Source organism: Sapajus apella, unplaced genomic scaffold, assembly GCF_009761245.1.
Source record: "Sapajus apella isolate SASKATOON/1434 unplaced genomic scaffold, GSC_monkey_1.0 scaffold59, whole genome shotgun sequence".
Lineage (NCBI taxonomy): Eukaryota > Metazoa > Chordata > Mammalia > Primates > Cebidae > Sapajus > Sapajus apella.
The window spans coordinates 14,053,433-14,072,328 of NW_022436999.1; the positions used below are offsets into that span (position 1 = coordinate 14,053,433).

The 18,896-nt window shown below is 43.9% G+C and overlaps 2 protein-coding genes across 4 annotated transcripts in view; both read left to right on the forward strand.

Annotated features, from left to right (window-relative positions):
- Window positions 1–4,104, forward strand: part of METTL17 (methyltransferase like 17) — a 6,984-nt gene extending 2,880 nt beyond the window's left edge. The window contains exons 6-14 of one of the 2 annotated variants that reach the window (XM_032245966.1): window positions 164–237; window positions 1,023–1,117; window positions 1,619–1,689; window positions 1,871–1,978; window positions 2,150–2,218; window positions 2,963–3,013; window positions 3,271–3,363; window positions 3,599–3,783; window positions 3,858–4,104. In XM_032245966.1, coding sequence (XP_032101857.1) covers window positions 164–237; window positions 1,023–1,117; window positions 1,619–1,689; window positions 1,871–1,978; window positions 2,150–2,218; window positions 2,963–3,013; window positions 3,271–3,363; window positions 3,599–3,783; window positions 3,858–3,963 — 852 coding nt within the window. In that variant the 3' untranslated portion in view covers window positions 3,964–4,104. The other variant, XM_032245968.1, reaches the window with a different exon arrangement.
- A 120-nt stretch (window positions 4,105–4,224) lies between these two features.
- SLC39A2 (solute carrier family 39 member 2) lies at window positions 4,225–8,525 on the forward strand. Of its 2 annotated transcripts, none has more exons than XM_032245970.1 (4): window positions 4,225–6,226; window positions 6,407–6,537; window positions 6,783–6,828; window positions 7,597–8,525. In XM_032245970.1, the coding sequence occupies exons 1-3, from the start codon at window positions 6,112–6,114 to the stop codon at window positions 6,810–6,812; spliced, it is 276 nt and encodes a 91-aa protein (XP_032101861.1). In that variant the 5' UTR covers window positions 4,225–6,111; the 3' UTR covers window positions 6,813–6,828; window positions 7,597–8,525. The 2 variants fall into 2 exon arrangements, with proteins under 2 accessions (XP_032101861.1, XP_032101860.1); XM_032245969.1 differs by having other exon boundaries at window positions 6,778–6,828; window positions 7,597–8,523.
- Window positions 8,526–18,896: the final 10,371 nt, after the last annotated feature.

Consider the following 18,896-nt stretch of genomic DNA (forward strand, 5'->3'; position numbering starts at 1 on the left):
CGCCCGGCCTATTTTAGGAGATTCTTATTCCATAAGATATTTATATTGAATCTCAAAAGGCATTTACATCTCATATCCTCTGTGATAGCTCCTAATTCATATTTACCACGGTCCTAAATAAGTATCTAATTACCCTACTGTGGGATGTTGTATATTTCTTCAGATCCGGGTTCGAAATCCAGCATTTCAGCCACAAACTTTAATGGACTTTGGCTCAGGTACTGGTTCTGTCACCTGGTAAGTAACTTTCTTCAGCCCTGTCTTGGTCAATTTTAGCTCTAGAAAGCCATACTTACACAACTCCAAAATCAAGAGATTGGAAAACCAGAGGGAGAGTAGGCAACTTGGGAATCTATAATGTTTCTTCCATCAAATTAGGCAAGGCAGAAGAAGGTATATGAATTGGGGCCAGAACTTAAAGAAATGTCAAGTAAAAAAAAAAGGCCCATTTTTAGAAAAAAAGAAAAGAAATTATCAAAGGTTTTTTTTTTTGCCTACAAATAGTATTTTGAGTCTACCTTTTTTTTTTTTTGGGGGGGGGGGGGGTTCGTTTTTTTTTTTTTTTTTTTTTAAGATGAAGTCTCGCCCTGTCACCCAGGCTGGAGTGCAGGGGTGCGATCTCAGCTCACCGCAACCTTCACCTGGGTTCAAGCGATTCTCCTGCCTCAGCCTCCCAAGTAGCTGGGACAACAGGCACCTGCCACCATGCCCATCTAATTTTTGTATGTTTAGTAGAGATGGGGCTTCCCCATATTGGCCAGGCTGGTCTCAAACTCCTGACCTTGCAATCTGCCCACCTCAGCCTTCCGAAGTGCTGGGATTACAGGCATGAGCCACCACACCCAACCAAGCCTACCTTTTTTTTAAAGGAGTTATAAATAAGAGAATAACACTTAGTTTTTCCAACTGTTTTAACATAACGCTCTCTTTTCCCAGTGATGGGGTTGGGTATAAATGGGTCTCTTGTAGAGATGACTCTTGGTCATGGGAATTTGTGATTTATAATAATTTTGCCATCTTAGGGCTGCTCACAGTGTTTGGGGCCAGACCCTACGTGAATATATGTGTGTGGACAGATCAACTGCCATGTTGGTTTTGGCAGAAAAGCTACTGAAAGGTGAGTGCAAGAGCACTTCCAAAATTGAGGGAGTTAAGAAAGCACAGGGGTACTAGTAAAAGCATTTTACTGGGAAGTAGAGAAGAGGGTAAAAATTAAGATGAATCTGGGCTATTTTAAAGTTATGGTCAAGCAAAGGGTGGTATTAGAGGTTTCTGCTGGACTGAGGATGGGTTGGGTAAGATTCAAAGGACAGGAAGCCTAATAGTCTCCCTGCCTTTTTTGGTTTTTTGGACTTTTTTTTTCTTTTTTTAATTAGAGATAGGGTCTCCATATGTTACCTAGGCTGGTCTCAAACTCCTGGCCTGAAGCCATCCTCATCCTCCCACTTCAGCCTCTAGGGTAGCTGGGATTATAGGCATGTGCTGCCATGCCTAGCTTATCTCTGCCCTTTTTGATACACACTTTCCCTATTCTTGGGGCCATGTTTCTTACCTGGATACCTCTTCAGTTTATATGTAACTTCCTACACATTACAGTTGCCTCTTCTTTTCTCCACAGGTGGTTCAGAATCTGGGGAGCCTTATATTCCAGGGGTCTTTTTCAGACAGTTTCTACCTGTATCACCCAAGGCAAGTGGCAGTGTTTAGAATATTCTAAATGTGAAATGTGGCAGATAGAAAACTGTGGCTTGAGCTTTTGCAACCCCACACTGAGTGTTAGAAGATAAAAGAAATTTAGCGGCTAGGACTTTGTTGTATTCTTGGGATGCAGAGATGTTGAGTCTGTCATGGTCCTTGTCTTGGTCCTCAGGTGCAGTTTGATATAGTCGTATCAGCCTTTTCCTTAAGTGAACTGCCCAGCGAGGCTGACCGTAATGAAGTAGTTCAAACCTTATGGCGTAAGACACATCATTTCCTGGTGAGTTAAAATTCCTTGTTCCTTTAAGTCTTAAAGCAGCTTGATGGATTTCATGCCTTTTCTTCTCTCATTGTCTTCATTCTCCATCTTTGATTGTTTCTTACAGAGCTACTGACATTTACACCTTCATGTAATTTAAGACTTCTGTGTATTATTCCCTTTTGTAAACAGGTGCTGGTGGAGAATGGAACAAAAGCTGGGCACAGCCTTCTCATGGATGCCAGGGATCTGGTCCTTAATGTAAGGCTTCTTCTTCCCTCACTCCCCCACCCATATGTCACCAATTACTATTACTCTCTTGAAAGCTAAAGAGACTGTACAATTCAGGACTTTACAATTCAAGATGAGATTTGGAGAAAAAAAAAAAGAAAAGAAAAAGCTAAAGAGATTGTTATATATTGGCAAGGGTGACTCTCAGGAAGTTGGGCATATAAAGTCATTATGATATAGAGCAGTGGTTGGCAAATGAGAGCCTGTGGATCAAATCGGACCTGCCACCTGTTTTTATATTGGCCATACATATTTGTGCCTCTGTTGTCTGTGACTGCTTTCAAACTACAAAGAGCAAAGTTGAGTAGTTGGGACAGAGATAGATTTTGCCTACTCATTGGCCCTTTAAAAGAAAGTTTGCTGACTCCTAATCTACGGCATTGCTGAGCCAAGAACCTTGTCACTGGGAGAAGAGTATGAGCCAGTGTATAATCATAAATTTCATTGTCCTGGAGTGGGATTTTTTTTTGAGAGTGGAGGTTGCTGACAAGGAAGAGCACCGTACTATGTGCCAAGTTCTTGCCTTTCTCCTACAGCAAAGAGAAAGTTCTTTGTTCAGAGTATTAAAGATGCAGCCAGCTTAACTCAAAGGACATAGTTAATCGTTATTAGTGTTGAATATTACAGGAGTCCTCAATTTACTGAATGCAGAGATTGAGTTATGAAAATAGACCCCAGGCCCAGCTTTATTTCTTTTATTTCCTTTGATTTCAGGGAAATGAGAAGTCACCTTTGGACCCTCGACCTGGTTTTGTCTTTGCCCCAGTGAGTATTACTTCTACCTGTCCCACCACACAGATTTGAACTCAGGTGTGGCCAGGAAAAGTAAAAGGGCAAAGCTAAGCCATTCTCCACTACTTTGTGTTCCTATCCAGTTCCTACCTAATGATTCCCCTGGCTCTTCCTACCCTCTGCTCCTGTCCTCCCTTCTCCCTGGCGCCTTTTGACTCTATCATTCTTAGTTTTTAAGTTTTGTGATTGATGGCTCTTTTGTCTTACCTCATTTTTTTCTGTGTTCACAGTGTCCCCATGAACTCCCTTGTCCCCAGTTGACAACCTCTAAGCCCCTGGCCTGTAGCTTCTCACAGGCGTACCATCCCATCCCCTTCAGCTGGGTATGTACCTGGGGATATTGCAGCAGGGAGCAAACATCCTGGAAAAACAGGAATAAAAAGAATCAGAGTTAGGAGGAGTTGAATAATTAATAGAACAGTCTAGAGACTTTAGGGCCTACATGTGTATGATTTATACATTGTAAAAAAGGACTGCAGGAATGGGAAACGGGGGGTGCTTTACAAACTTTTTCCCCATATCTTTTCTTCGAAGCAGTCTCTATGTTCCTTATCTTAGAACAAGAAACCAAAGGAAGAAAAATTCTCTATGGTGATCCTTGCTCGCGGGTCTCCAGAGGAGGCTAATCGCTGGCCCCGTATCACTCAACCTGTCCTTAAACGGCCTCGCCATGTGCATTGTCACTTGTGCTGTCCAGATGGGCATATGCAGCATGCTGTGATCACAGCCCGCCGGCATGGCAGGTATAGGGGATGTGACCAAAATTAGTGGGATGTGGCAAGAACCTGGAGCCCACATTAACATCTCATTTCTATAGGGATTTGTATCGTTGTGCCCGAGTCAGCTCCTGGGGAGATCTTTTACCTGTGTTTACTCCATCTGCGTTTCCTCCGTCCCCTGCTCAAGATCCCTCTGAGAGTTGACACGGATGTGTAATAAGTATTTTCTTCTATCATGCCTGCCAGGGCTGAAGCTACCTGGTATCCAGGAGGGGAATGCTGGCATCCCCATATGTCTGTGTTTGAGATTTTTAATAATAAATAATAAATTTTTAAAGAATGAAAGTGGATTTTGTGATTCTTAAGTGTAGAAGCCAGGCATGGTAGCATGTGCCTGCATTTCCAGCCACTCAGGAAGCTGAGGCGGGAGGATCATTTGAGCCTAGGAGTTAAGGCTGCAGTTAGCTATGATTGTACTACTGCACCGTAGCATAGGTGACACAGCAAGACCTCCTCTCTAAAAAAAAATGAAATAAATAAGAATACATAAAAGGTATAGTTAATTAACGTGGCCTATCCTGTAATGAAGAGCTTCCTCAGGTTTTTGGTGCCACTCTTCCCGCACAGATCCCAAGCTCACCTTTCCTATTGTGACAGGCCAGATCTCCATAAGGTCTTCGCTGTAATGATGAATGTATAAGCTCATCATTCAAGCAGAAGGAGAAAAACCAGATTTCCATAAGCCCTTTGCTGTAATGATCAATGTACATTAAAGCAGAAGCAAAAAAATGAATAATGAATTGGGGGAATCAGGTGCCTGAGTAAGAGGGCTGGAATACAAAAAAAAAAAACAAGCCCCACCTGTACTTTCTCGACCTGAGATCTAGTTTAGTGATAAAAGCAGTCCTGCACATAAGACCCATACCAGGACCAACTTAAGATTGATAAACCTTTCTATCTGCAGATCCCTAGTTTAGATAAATTAGGAAATTTATCTAAACTAGGAAATTTATCTAATACATAGGAAACTCTATGTATGCCCACAGGTATACATAGAGTTCGAATTGTATATATAAGCTAAAGAAAAACTTGTAACTTTGAGTTGGTCTGGTGGGCTACTCCAGCCTTCGCCCTGTAATCAGTTGTAGAAATAAACTGCCTTCTTTCCCATTCTGTCTGCATCTCATTATTAGACCACAAGAACAAGCAGCTGGACCCCATTCATCCAGAAACACTGTAAGAATAGTGCTTCTACCAGAGGCCAGGACTTCCCTAGGAAGATAATCCGGAGTAGCAAGGAAAGCCGCCTCCAGAGCTCTGAGAACTGGCTCAACAGGTCTCAGGGTTGTTATGTGGGCCATCTGAATAGGGGAATCAGCAGCTGCCTGGACTGTCTTTTACTACTGCCTTCCCTTCTGTTTTTCCCAGGGTCCCTCAGCTACCCTAGAGTATGTATGGGAAATCTCCCATACATTTCCATCAAGAATGATTCCCATCAGAACTGAATCTTCTACCCCCGATGCCTCTATATCCAGGTAGAATACTCCCATTTTCTCAGTTCATTTGTTTTTCCCTAGGCCTTGCTGTTTCAGGGTTAGGGCAGCTGCCTTTGTCTTAAAACTTAAATGTCTTTTTTTCCGCAGTTCTTAGCAGGAAACAGGCACAATCAGAAATTGTGACAGTATCAATGTAATACCAGAAATAACTCATTCCTCTCGAAACTGGTCCAATCAAAAGAGAAAGAAAAAATAAATCAATTTACCACTAGACATTTCCATGCCTGGAGCTATTTTTCTGGGGTTACAAGAAAACATACTCCAGGTGACCCCAAATAAAAGGGGATGGTTCAAGTATCAGCATTGCAACCTGTAAGACTTAGGATGGAGTGGAGAGGGTATGGAAGGCTTAGATCAAATGTCCTGAGTGAGACAGGACCAGATCGTCCCCAATATAAAATACCTGGGAAGCAGCTACCATAGACTTTCCTATTTTGGATTAGACCAACCCTAGTCACACGAACTGAGACTATCCATAGCCCTTGGATTAGTCATGGCATTGAGGAGGAGGAGAAGACGCCACTGGGCTGTGCCTGACAGGGAGTCTGGAGTTTCTGGTTTCCAAGCTCAGGAAGGCGGAGCCAGGGGAGGGGCCTCCATGCAGTGGGAGGGCTGGAAGCTGGGGCAGGACCCATCAGCTCTGCAATGCTACACAAGGAGAAGCAACACAGAAGATACCAACAGCCTCCTGAAACTCGCAAGAGTGGACACTCCAGTGTTGACTACCTAAGATACTGCTTCAAAGAGGGCAACTCCCTTGTCATTCTGACTCCTGGGCTTACACTACACCCCAGAGATGGAGCAACTACTAGGAGTAAAACTTGGTTGCCTGTTTGCCCTGCTGGCTCTCACTCTGGGCTGTGGCCTTATTCCTATCTGCTTCAAATGGTTCCAGATTGATGCAGCTGGAGGTAAAGCTCTTCCCCATCTTTGTTCCATAGCCTGAATCTCACCTCAACCCTGTCCTGATACCTTGCTCTGATTCTCTCACCACCCCCAACCTTGGGATATTGAGTGCTGCCTGCTGCTCTTTACTCACGTTTGTCTGTCTCCTCAGTGCCAGGTGGGTTGTAACTTCTGCTTTTTATTAGGTCATCACCGGCGGGTCCTCGGACTCCTGGGCTGTATTTCTGCTGGTGTTTTCCTGGGAGCAGGGTTCATGCACATGACTGCTGAAGCCCTGGAAGAAATTGAATCACAGATCCAGAAGTTCATTGTGCAGGTGAGAGCAAAGATACCAAGCTGCGGGCCTCTGAGGCCAAAAGGATAAACAGAGCAGAGAAGAGAGCAGGAAAGGGATGGAGCCAAGGACATGGGTGGAACAACAGGGAAGATGAAGCTCTTGTGTGCAATGATGAAAGCAAGTCAGATTAGGCTTTAAGGAAAACAGAATTGCTGAAAGGACAGGACAGGAAGCTTTGCTGCTCCACCCCAAGTCTAATTTCTGCTGTTCTCTCCTTAGAACAGATCAGCGAGTGTGGGAAATTCTTCTGGTGATGCCAATTCAGCCCATGTAAGTACCTCTCACCATCCCCTATCTGGAGGGTGAGGAGAACCAGAGAGGCCTTTCATATCCAGACCCTTTTGGGAGGAATACATGAGGAGTACCAAGAATCCCTTCTGCTCCCTAGCTCAGAAATTATAGAGGAAAAGGGGAGCAAACTCAATCCCTCTGAGTTTATAGAACCCCAGAGAAAGCTCTTGCTTTACCCTTTCATTCTTTCCCTAGATCTTCTGATAAACCTCACATCATTTTCCCATATTTTTAACTCTATTGAGATTGTGTCCCTTAGTCCCTCTGGCAGTCTTTTGTTGTTGTTGTTGTTGTTTGTTTTCTGAGACAAAATCTCCTCTTTGTCACCCAAGCTGGAGTGCAGTGATGCAATCTCGGCTCACTGCAACCTCTGCCTTCCGGGTTCTAGCAACTCTCCTGCCTCATCCTCCTGAGTAGTTGGGATTACAGGCACATGCCACCATGCCCGGCTAGTTTTTGTACTTGTTGTAGAGACAGGGTTTCACGATACTGGCCAGGCTGGCCTTGATCTCCTGACCTCCAGTGATCTGCCCACCTCGGTCCCCCAAAGTGCTGTGATTACAGGCATGAGCCACTCTGGCATTCTTGTTGTTGCATGTCCATGTCTACTCTTAGCTTTATTTCCCCTGTTCTTTTTTGTGTTCTGTTACCACATTTTCTCATTCTCTTCAATCTCCCAATTCCACATCCATCCAATGCATTGGCTACTCTTCCTTTTCATCTCACAGCCCTCCATTTTATTCCTAGATGGAGTATCCCTATGGAGAGCTCATCATCTCCCTGGGCTTCTTTTTTGTCTTCTTTTTGGAGTCACTGGCATTGCAGTGCTGTCCTGGGGCTGCTGGAGGATCAACAGTGCAGGAGGAAGAATGGGGTGGGGCTCATATCTTCGAACTCCACAGCCATGGACATATACCCTCACCCTCAAAGAGTCCCCTGCGAGCCCTTGTCCTCTTGCTCTCACTCTCCTTTCACTCAGTGTTTGAAGGGCTAGCTGTGGGGCTGCAGCCGACAGTAGCAGCTACCGTGCAGCTCTGTCTTGCGGTCCTGGCTCATAAGGGGCTTGTGGTATTTGGTGTAGGAATGCGGCTGGTGCAGTTAGGTACTAGATCACGATGGGCCCTGTTCTCCATACTATTATTAGCTCTCATGTCCCCCCTAGGTCTAGCCATAGGGCTGGCTGTGACTGGAGGGGACTCTGAAGGAGGGTGGGGCTTAGCCCAGGCTGTGTTAGAGGGTGTGGCAGCTGGCACCTTCCTGTATGTCACCTTCCTAGAAATTCTTCCACGGGAGCTAGCTAGTCCTGAGGCTCCTCTAACTAAGTGGTGCTGTGTAGCCGCTGGTTTTGCCTTCATGGCCTTTATTGCCTTATGGGCCTGAGAGAGTCCTGGCTTTTCTGATGAACCTACTTACGATGTGATGACCTCTCTATCCCCAGGGACACCTCCCAAATGGTTTTGGCCCTCAGACATTTTTTTACTGAGACTAAATAACATTCAATAGGACTGGATTGGACCCCAGCTTTCCTTTACCTGAGATCCCATTTCTCACCCAGGACTGAGAAAAAGATATTTAGGTTGAGGAGCTATGAATTGGAGCATTGGTACAGAGACCCTTCAGGTTTTGTTCTTGTCCATTTATGCTACTGTGTGTAATAAAATGCCCATATTACCCTCCTTCAGCCGTTTTGGATTTTATTTCTCCTGGTTGCCTAGAAGCTACCTGGCACATGAAGCCGTGGAATAGGGAATGGGAAGAATGAATGCTGAATGTGGTATTTTCTTCTGGAATTAGAACCCCTAGCCATTCTGTCAGTTGCCAGCCATAGCTCCAGACACAGAGCCTTGCTAAAATTCCAACAGCCTCCTCCCACCTTACCCACTTTAGTTGAGAAAATGAGCCAGTTCCCAGCATTTAAAAGGAAAGAAATTTAGAAACCAAAATGATGTGGATGTTCCTACACTTAACATACCCACCCCACTCCCAGTCCCTACTGTCAGCCACCCATGACACGTCCAGGCTAAATGGAGATCAGACGGAATGGAGCCCATCTCCATCAGGTTTCTATTTCTTCACACTGAGCCCTGTGTGGCCTGAGGGACACTATTGCTCCTCTTTGAGCTTCTATCTCCTTCCAGCTGCCTTATGTTGAGGGATTAAAAAGCAGTGTGTTTGGAGAGGGAGAAAGGTGCCAGATATTAAAATAAAGGCCTGGGGCAATTACTTGGCTCTTGCAGGATTTATTGGCTTTCTTTGTGTCTGCCTTACCAATTCTCTTTCCATCTGAGTAACCCCTACAATGTGTTGCTTCTCTTAAAAACTGCTGAGGATGGCTGGGCACAGTGGCTCGCGCCTGTAATCCCAGCACTTTGGGAGGCTGAGGCAGGCAGATCACAAGGTCAGGAGTTCAAGGACAGCCTGGCCAATATGGTGAAACCCCATCTCTACTAAAATAGGAAAATTAGCTGGGCTTGGTGGCACATGCCTGTAGTCCAAGCTACTTGGGAGGCTGAAGCAGAAGAATCTCTTGAACCCAGGAGGAGGAGGTTTCAGTGAGCTGAGACCGCGCCACTGCACTCCAGCCTGGGCAACAGAGTGAGACTCCATCTAAAAAAAAAAAAAAAAAAAAAAAAAAAAAACTCCTGAGGACAAATACAAAAGCAGGTTAGCTGAAACTGAGTAGGAACAGGATAGCTATTGCGTAGCCCCCAGCTCATGAGTTGGAGGAATATCTCAAACTTAGTGGAGAAATGGGGAAAGAGAAAGTGTGCTCTGTGAGTTCAATTACCCTCACAGGTTGGCCCTTTCTAGTATTTTTAGCATGAAAGTCCACGTAGCCTTAACATGGATATTCATTCTTCTTCTCAGACTCTGTCTCCTTTTGATACTGTTCCCCTCCCTACAAAGTAAGAAATACAAGCCTCCTCACAAGCCCAGTTTACACACCCAGAGATCAGTGAGAAGGGAAGCTTCAGGCAAAAATGATAGATAGATAGATAGATAGAAAGATACATAGATAGATAGATATGTCTAACACAGGAAATCATTTCCCTAAAGCACCATAGTATTGTTTTCTATTTAGTGTTAAAATGCAGTAACATGTAATACACTCAGAACAGTTGTCCAGTGTGTAGCAGTTTCTATTGTAATAGTTTCTACATTGAACAACTGCTATGTGCCAGGTACCACTGTAGCAGGCCAGGTTTCATTAATGCAGGACTCTATCAAAACTGTTTCAGTATTGACTGAGTGGTTAAATATTAAAAGCTAAAAAAGGCTAAGTACGGTGGCTCACGCCTGTAATCTCAGCACTTTGGGAGGCCAAGGCAGATGGGTCGCCTGAGGTCGGGAGTTTGAGATCAGCCTGACCAACATGGAGAAACCCGTCTCTACTAAAAATACAAAAAAAAAAAAAAATTAGCAGGATGTGGGGGCACATGCCTGTAATCCCAGCTACTCAGGAGGCTGAGGCAGAAGAATTGCTTGAATTTGGGAGGCAAAAGTTGTGGTGAGTTGAGATCCTGCCATTGCACTCCAGCCTGGGCTACAAGAGTGAAACTCTGACTCAAAAAAAAGGTAAGGGTACTCACCCCTGCTTTACAGCTAGGTAAGGCCTGGGACACATGGAGTTAGATGCTGGAATAAGTCAGACCTTATCTGCACTTCTGTCTAGGTCCTAGGCTCCATACCTAGTACATAGTTAAAATCCCAAACTTACCAAGGTTTTCACCAAAAGTAAAGGTTGCTAAGAGTTAACAGTGTAACATGTATTTGGGACTATTGAAGAAACAATTTACATGCAAGGTGTGTAAGTAAAGTAAAATATACTTTTTTGGCAAAAGATTATAAGAAGGCATGAGCATGTGAATTTTTGTCTAGATTAAAAGGTTAAAGGATTGTTTTAAGTTGGATACAATAAAGGTTTAAGCAAGTTGTAGAAGGTAAATTGTAGAGAAAACTCTGTGTATGAATATAGTGGCTAAAGTTAGAGGGGGCATCATCCAGTTTTCCTGTAAATTGAGCATTGAAATAAAAGCACAATGGGTTTCTCTTAGAGCACTAACTGGCTGTCTAACAAAAATTGTAAAGGGTTATAAAAAGTCTGTAAAAATCTTACCTTATGGTCAAACATTAAAATTGGGTAAATATGTCTATAAGGATTTATTAAGAATTGGGTTTGACATGAATAGTACACTGATGTAAAGGTGAAATTTGGCTTATTTGGTATGAAAATTATACAGGAAGCATTGTCAAATATGAAATAGTGTTTGGCTTTCTTTGGGCTATATTTGTGTAACTATGTTATTGGTATGTGTTCCAAAGTTATGGGAGATTCCTACAATTCTGATATATCTTAGTGTATGTTATCAGTAATAATTATAATTGTTATGTTAAATTATTGTGTGCTATAGAGGTAACAGATTTCCTTGTCAATTGTGTCTCTTTTTTTTTTTTTTTTTTTTGAGACAGAATCTCACTCTTGTCACCCAGGCTGGAGTGTAGTGGCATGATCTCGGCTCACTGCAACCTCCGCCTCCTGGGTTCAAGCAATTTTCCTGCCTCAGCCTTCCAAATAGCTGGGATCACAGGCATGTGCCACCATGCCTGGTTAATTTTTGTATTTTTAGTAGAGACAGGGTTTTGCCATGTTGGCCAGGCTGGTCTTGACCTCCTGACCTCCTGATCCTCCCACCTGTCTCCCAAAGTGCTGGGATTACAGGCATGAGCCACCACAGCTGGCCATCAATTGTGTCTTTAACTATGGCTCCCCTAAAACATTTTGTTATCTGTAAACAATTGTCATCTTCTTTTGATCCTCTTTAGAATGTGGTTTTATAATCAGCTATAAAGCTCTAACAGGGCTGGGTGCAGTAGCTCATGCCTGTAATCCCAGCACTTTAGGAGGCCAAGAAGGGTGGATCACCTGATGTCAGGAGTTTGAGACCAGCCTGGCCAACATGGTGAAATCTCATCTCTACTAAAAATACAAAAATTAGCCAGGCATGGTGGCATGCACCTGTAGTCCCAGCCACTCAGGAGGCTGAGGCAGAAGAATTGCTCAAACCCAGGAGGCAGAGGTTGCAGTGAGCCGAGACAGTGACATCAGAATAGAGGAAAAACATTCAGGGCTACTGGAAACAAATGGACCTCTTCCACTCCAGTGCTGCATTTGGTGCTTCATAACGATGACCCTCTCTCAGCAGGAAGTAGCCAGAAAGATTACAATGCCCCATCTCCCTATGATTCTCATGATAAACAAAAATACGAGCATGATAGAAATCATGCACAAATTGACAGTGGGGATTGTGGCAGGCCAGGCTTCACTAACGCAGGCCTCTATGACAACTGTTTTAGTGCTGACTGGGTGGTTAAGTTAAATGTTAAAAGCCAGTGTCCTTATACAAATGCTGTAATGTAACAAAAGCCCATCAAGGGTTTTGCCTACACCTTTCCTGGCAAAACTTAAAGCATGACAAAATAACCAAAAAATTCTTAACAGGACCCATTTAGGATTAAACAAGTTTTATAGAGGGTCTTCACAAACAAGTCCCAGCTTCTTGAATAGCTGGGACTATAGGTGCATGCCACCATGCCTGGCTAATTTTTGTATTTTTAGTAGAGATGAGATTTCACCATGTTGGCCAGGCTGGTCTCAAACTCCTGACATCAGGTGATCCACCCTTCTTGGCCTCCTAAAGTGCTGGGATTACAGGCATGAGCTACTGCACCCAGCCCTGTTAGAGCTTTATAGCTGATTATAAAACCCCCTTCTAAAGAGGATCAAAACAAGACGACAATTGTTTACAGATAACAAAATGTTTTAGGGGAGCCATAGTTAAAGACACAATTGATGGCCAGCTGTGGTGGCTCATGCCTGTAATCCCAGCACTTTGGGAGACTGAGGTGGGAGGATCAGGAGGTCAGGAGGTCAAGACCAGCCTGGCCAACATGGCAAAACCCTGTCTCAACTAAAAATACAAAAATTAACCAGGCATGGTGGCACATGCCTGTGATCCCAGCTATTTGGAAGGCTGAGGCAGGAAAATTGCTTGAACCCAGGAGGCGGAGGTTGCAGTGAGCCGAGATCATGCCACTACACTCCAGCCTGGGTGACAAGAGTGAGATTCTGTCTCAAAAAAAAAAAAAAAAAAAAGAGACACAATTGACAAGGAAATCTGTTACCTCTATAGCACACAATAATTTAACATAACAATTATAATTATTACTGATAACATACACTAAGATATATCAGAATTGTAGGAATCTCCCATAACTTTGGAACACATACCAATAACATAGTTACAGGCCTTCACAAACAAGTTTATTGGACATCTGAAGGAACTCTCCAAACCTCTGTGATCTAGCAGGAGGCAAGATAAGGGTAATCACCACAGCACCTAGACCCATTTAGATTAAGTAAACTTCAGGACTCAAACCTTAGTTATAGATTAAAAGAAATTAATCACTTATGTCTTTAGGTGAATGCACACTTACACGTCTCGAACTCCTGACGTCAGGTGATTCACCCTTCTTGGCCTGCCAAAGTGCTGGGATTACAGGCATGAGCTACCATGCCTAGCCCTGTTAGAGCTTTATAGCTGATTATAAAACCACTTTCCATAGCTTAGAAAATATGTAAACTCTGAAAAATTTTGTAATTTTGAGTTGGTCCGAAAGATAATTTCCAGGCCTCCCTGTAACCAGTTACAGAAATAAAAACTTTCTTTCTCCGTAGTCCATCTGCATTTCATTATTGGGCCACAAGAAATAGCAGCCTGATCCTTAGTTTGGTCCAGGAACACTATAGTATTGCTTTCACATACATTATCATTGAGAATGACACCAAACCAGGTGCTTATTTAAAGAAAGGAGGGGGCCGGGCATGGTGGCTCACACCTGTAATCCCAGCACTTTGGGAGGCCGAGGCAGGCAGATCATGAGATCAGGAGTTCAAAACCAGCCTGGCCAACATGGTGAAACCCCATCTCTACTAAAAATACAAAAATTAGCCAGGCATAGTGGTATGTACCTGTAGTCCCAGCTACTTGGGAGGCTGAGGCAGGAGAAGTGCTTGAACCCGGGAGGTGGAGGGTGCACTGAGCCGAGATCGTGCCACTGCACTCCAGCCTGGGTGACAGAGTGAGACTCTGTCTCAAAAAAAATAGAACTAAAATAAAATAATGAAAGAAGGGGATGATCCCCTATGTATAGAATGCTAAATACCACACAGCTACACACTCATTTCTTGCCTCTAGTTCTTGTGAAAGACTACTTAATACTCTTAGAAAGCAATAATGTTCTTAGGTAATCCACAATATCTGGGTGTTTGGAATGTAAATGGATGGACAAATGCCCAAAGGTACCTGATTGACTCAATGTTTCATAACCCCAACAGGTAGACATTACTTCTACAGTAAGTCCAGGGAAACTGGCATTCAGAAAAGTTAAAAAATTAGATCACATAGCTAGCTGGGTTTCAAGCCCATATTTCTGTGATTCTAAGAAAACTTCAATGTATAGATTCTCTTCTCCCTCCTTTTTTCCTTACCATCTCCCCAACCTATATGAAAGGATCTCAGAAGAAAGTAGATAGTACATTAGATGATTGAGCTGAGATTAATAAAGGGAATATTTAGGAATATGTGGTTTGCTTAGAGCAACAAATCACGGGGCAACACCCTCGGACGGAATAAAAACAATGCTATTACCTAGGCTGAGAAGGGAGCAGTTGTCAGAAACTAGAGAGGGCTGGCCAGTAAGGACTGTGGCCTTCAGTAGAGGGATGCAGCCAACCTGCAGGGACCCAATAAGCACAAACCAAGGGAAAAAGTTGACTCTTCTACTCTTTGATCTCCTGCCAAACCCAAACAGAAGCCAGATAATAGAAATATCTGTTGGTGCATTGCAGCCAGGTAAGCCTCATGGGGCACAGAGCATAGTACCCAGATCTAAAGGGGCAAACAGAAGATATTGCACGTACCATCCATTCTCTGCTACTTTCAACTTGCGTGACCTTACTAGGACTTTGGGAAGGATGAATTGAAAGGTACAAATTTAAGTGAAAGCTAGAGAGCTATTTCTAGTACAGAGGATTGGTATGGCTACAGAAAGGAGACTTAAGAAGAAGCACATTAGACTGTTGGAGCTCTTCAGCATGTTCTGAGTCACTGATGCTATCAGCATTTGAGGTAAATGAGGTAGAGCTTGGGATATGTCAAGCATAGGTGGATGAGTTACGAATTTTCTGCCTCCTTCTATCCCAGAAGCACTTGGATTCCCCCTTTAGCCTCCTCTGTCCTCAGCCTTCAATGCTTTCTTTCCTTTCCATGCTATTTCCTTTCCTTTTCCAAAAACTCTTACCAACCAGGAACAGAACCATCTTCAGTTTGAACCATATCGTTTTAAGAGCTAGAATAGAGCTAGAGAACAGCTGCATGTAGAGAATATCAGGGAGAACATCAGGACCAGGAAACTGAAATAATCTTTGGATTGTTTTCAGAAGATATGAATTCCCAGCAAGGAGCCAGAGGGAGCTGTATGGGAACAGAAGATGAATGTGATTTCTGAATGAGATTAAAACAAGAAAGACTGGAATAAGAACAGACATAAGAACCATAGGACAGGAAGAAGAGCTGAGATGCCTGGGGTATGGTGACTACAAACCAGATTCAGGAGTAAGTCTTGATTCATTCAGCCCTAAGAGATAGATTATAACAAAGAATAACTAGAATGATGAGCACTGAAAAAAATAAAAACAGAAGAAAAAGACCAAGCACAGTGGCACATACCTGTAATCCCAGCACTTTGGGAGGCCAAGGCAGGTGTGTCAGTTGAGCTCAGGAGTTCAACAGCAGCCCAGGCAACGTGGCAAATACATATATATATATATATATATATATATATATGTATTTATTTATTTATTTATATTTATATATACATACACACACACACACACACACACACACACAAACTAGCTGGGCATGGTGGTGCACACCTGTGGTCCCAGCTACTCAGGAGGCCAAGGTGGGAGGATTGTTTGAGCCCAGGAGATGGAGGTTGCAGTGAGCTGAGATTGTACCACCGCACTCCAGCCTGGGCAACAGAGTGAGGCTCTGCCTCCAAAAAAAAAAAAATCAGAGGAAGAGCATGCAAGATGGGAAAAGGGATGAGGGAAAACTAGTTGAAATAGGAGAGGATTTTTGTAGAGCAATTCTCAAGTCTCCGCAATCCCTGTCCTCCATCCCTACCCCTCATTCTCCACCACACAGTGTATTTTGTATACACTTAAAGAGGAAGAAAATAGAACAATGATACCTCCAGCTGCCCTCCTAGAGCCAGCTTTCCCTTTCTGCCACCAGTGCCTTTTTCTCTAAAGTAACCCTTTGAAATTTATCTTCCCTTTGCTTTCAAGCTGAGGGTTTGATTTGAATATTGCAGTTGTAGGATGACAACGTGTAAAGAAAGAGAGATGGGGAATAGCATCGGCGAGAAACCAGAGTTTCAGCAGTAGTATGGGAGGTCAGTCAGAGATCAACACATGAGGACAAGACACATCTTGGAACAAAAAACCAAAAGCTCCAGACAAACTCTTACGAGAGTTTGTGCCACTTCACCCTCACCACAGGAAACGGTCCCTTGCTCCTACCTCTGCTCTGATAAGGTACAAGGAACAGCTGCCAGAGTTTGAGTGAGTTTGTATATGGGAGTGTGGCAACCAGCCAGACACCCTCACGTTCCCCCTGCTGACCTGAGGGGGAGCCCATTGCCACTAGCAAGGGGGAAGCAAAAGAGGTGCAGAGAGGGATGACGCCCCAGGCACCGGTATGGGAATGCTTACAAAAGGCTTGTTGATTTTTTTTAATTTTAAATTGTGCTCTTTGTTACTGTCTTTAGAGCTGTTGAATGTCAAATACACAAAGGATTCTACTTTTACTATACATTCATCTGATTTGTGGGAAATTCTAAGGTTAGTGAGAAAGTACAAATGACATTGCTCTGGGCACTGTTTGCCCTCACCATATCCTGGCCTCTAGTCAGAACTGACTCTCACTTTCTAGTTAGTCCTAAAATCACTCTAGAAAGGTAGGATGTCACCAGGCGCCGTGGCTCACACCTGTAATCCCAACACTTTGGGAGGCCAAGGTGGGTGGATCACAAGGTCAGGAGTTGGAGACCAGCCTGGCCAATATAGTGAAACCCTACCTCTACTAAAAAACACACACACAAAAATTAGCCAGGTGTGGTGGTGGGCACTTGTATTCCCAGCTACTTGGGAGGCTGAGGCAGGAGAATCACTTGAACCTGGGAGGCAGAGGTTGCAGTGAGCTGAGATTGCACCACTGCACTCCAGCCTCAGTAACAGAGTGAGACTCCATCTCAAAAAAAAAAAAAAGAGAAAGAAAGAAAGAGAGAGAGAGAGAGAGAAAGGAAAGGAAAGGAAAGAGGGAGGAAGGAAGGAAGGAAGGTGGGATGTCTCCCAGCCAGGCGCAGCAGTGGCTCAAGCCTGTAATCCCAGCCCTTTGAGAGGCTGAAGAGGGTGGATCACTTGACCTCAGGAGTTCAAGACCAGCTTGGGCAACATGGTGAAAACCTGTCTCTACCAAAAATATAAAAAAGTAACCAGGTGTGGTGGCATGCACCTGTGGTCCCAGCTACTCAGGAGGCTGAGATTGGAGAATTGCTTGAGCCTGGGAAGCAGAGGTTGCACTGAGCTGAGATAGCGCCACTGCACTCCAGCGTGGGTAAGAGTGAGACTCTATCTAAAAAAAAAAAAGGTAGTGTCTCTCCCACTCCAGTATTTTCCCTTACCATTAATATCCTCGCTAATGTTTCACATCCATCCCTCCCACTGCAGGTTCATTGTTTAGTGTGTACCTTCAGAGACTCACCCTTTAAAACCTCTTTATGAGATCCAGAATTTTTAAGCTGAAACTATAAGCCTCTTTTCACCCTGTTCTTGTTTTATTCTCTTTCCCATTGAATCTTCTCTTAGCTGTCTTTGACTTCTGTCCCTAAAGTCTGGGAAATACTCAAATTCCTTTACATTAAGGGTAAGAGAGAAACAGGAGTCCTAAGCCTAAAGCAGAGACAAAAAGTAGAGAGTCTGTGGTTCTGCTTCTGTAAAATCACCTCCCCTCTCCTCTGAGCCTTCCTGCTCTGATCTTGAAAATAGACAGGAGACTCCAACCATGATATTAGGACCTCCTACAGAGCTACTAAACAGAACCACAAAATACAAACGCAGCTCTAAGACCGGGGAAACAGCAAGGGACATGGGAACTAGAGAAAGTTATTAAGAACTATGTCAACCACAGGGGGGGCACTGTGTCCTCATGGGCTAAACTAGAATTTTCAGCTGATTGACATGGAAATGGGACATGGAATATGCTCTTGATTTTTGAGCATTTCGTCACTCTCCAACAGAGTAGGGAGGTCAGTCAGGGACAAAACCCCCACCCCATGACTAGCTCTCAGCAGAAGGCATCTTTCTCTCTACAAAATTCAGATTTCTTATGCAGAGACATCTGTAGGAAAGACACATGCAGCCATCACCCATTTGACACACCCACCTACATGATACATATGTATGCACACACTCAGCTATGTACACATACATGTAATGTGCCCCCATTTCCAGAGATTGCCCTGCTTACAGTGTTACCTATGAAGGCAGATATGCAGAAAAGACTTGCCTTCCCGTCCATAATACACAAGAGCAGCTATTGCCAGCAAAGATTGATGCTGGTTGTAATTTTTTGCCTTTTCCTGTGTCTTTCTGAGAAGCTAGTTGGTCCCCAATGATTCCAATTATGCCACTTCTTTTCTTCAGTGTGGTACTTCAGCACTCTGCTGCCTGCCCTGCTTGTGGTCACCCAAAACCCTCACCATCCAATAGTGAGCTCCATAACCCTCCTTGTTACCCAGCACCTCCACTTCTCCTTCTGACCTTGGCCTACCACATTTAATATAGACCCAGTTCTATGGGGGAGAATGATAAAATGCTCAAGAATCAAGAGCATATTCCATGTCCCATTTCCATGTCAATC

Excerpts from the sequence above, each read along its gene's own strand:
- SLC39A2 (XM_032245969.1), top strand. The coding sequence starts at position 6,112 with ATGGAGCAACTACTAGGAGTAAAACTTGGTTGCCTGTTTGCCCTGCTG. Across the intron at positions 6,227-6,406 it reads CCAGATTGATGCAGCTGGAG|GTCATCACCGGCGGGTCCTC; the intron begins GTAAAGCTCTTC and ends GCTTTTTATTAG. Across the intron at positions 6,538-6,777 it reads TCCAGAAGTTCATTGTGCAG|AACAGATCAGCGAGTGTGGG; the intron begins GTGAGAGCAAAG and ends TTCTCTCCTTAG.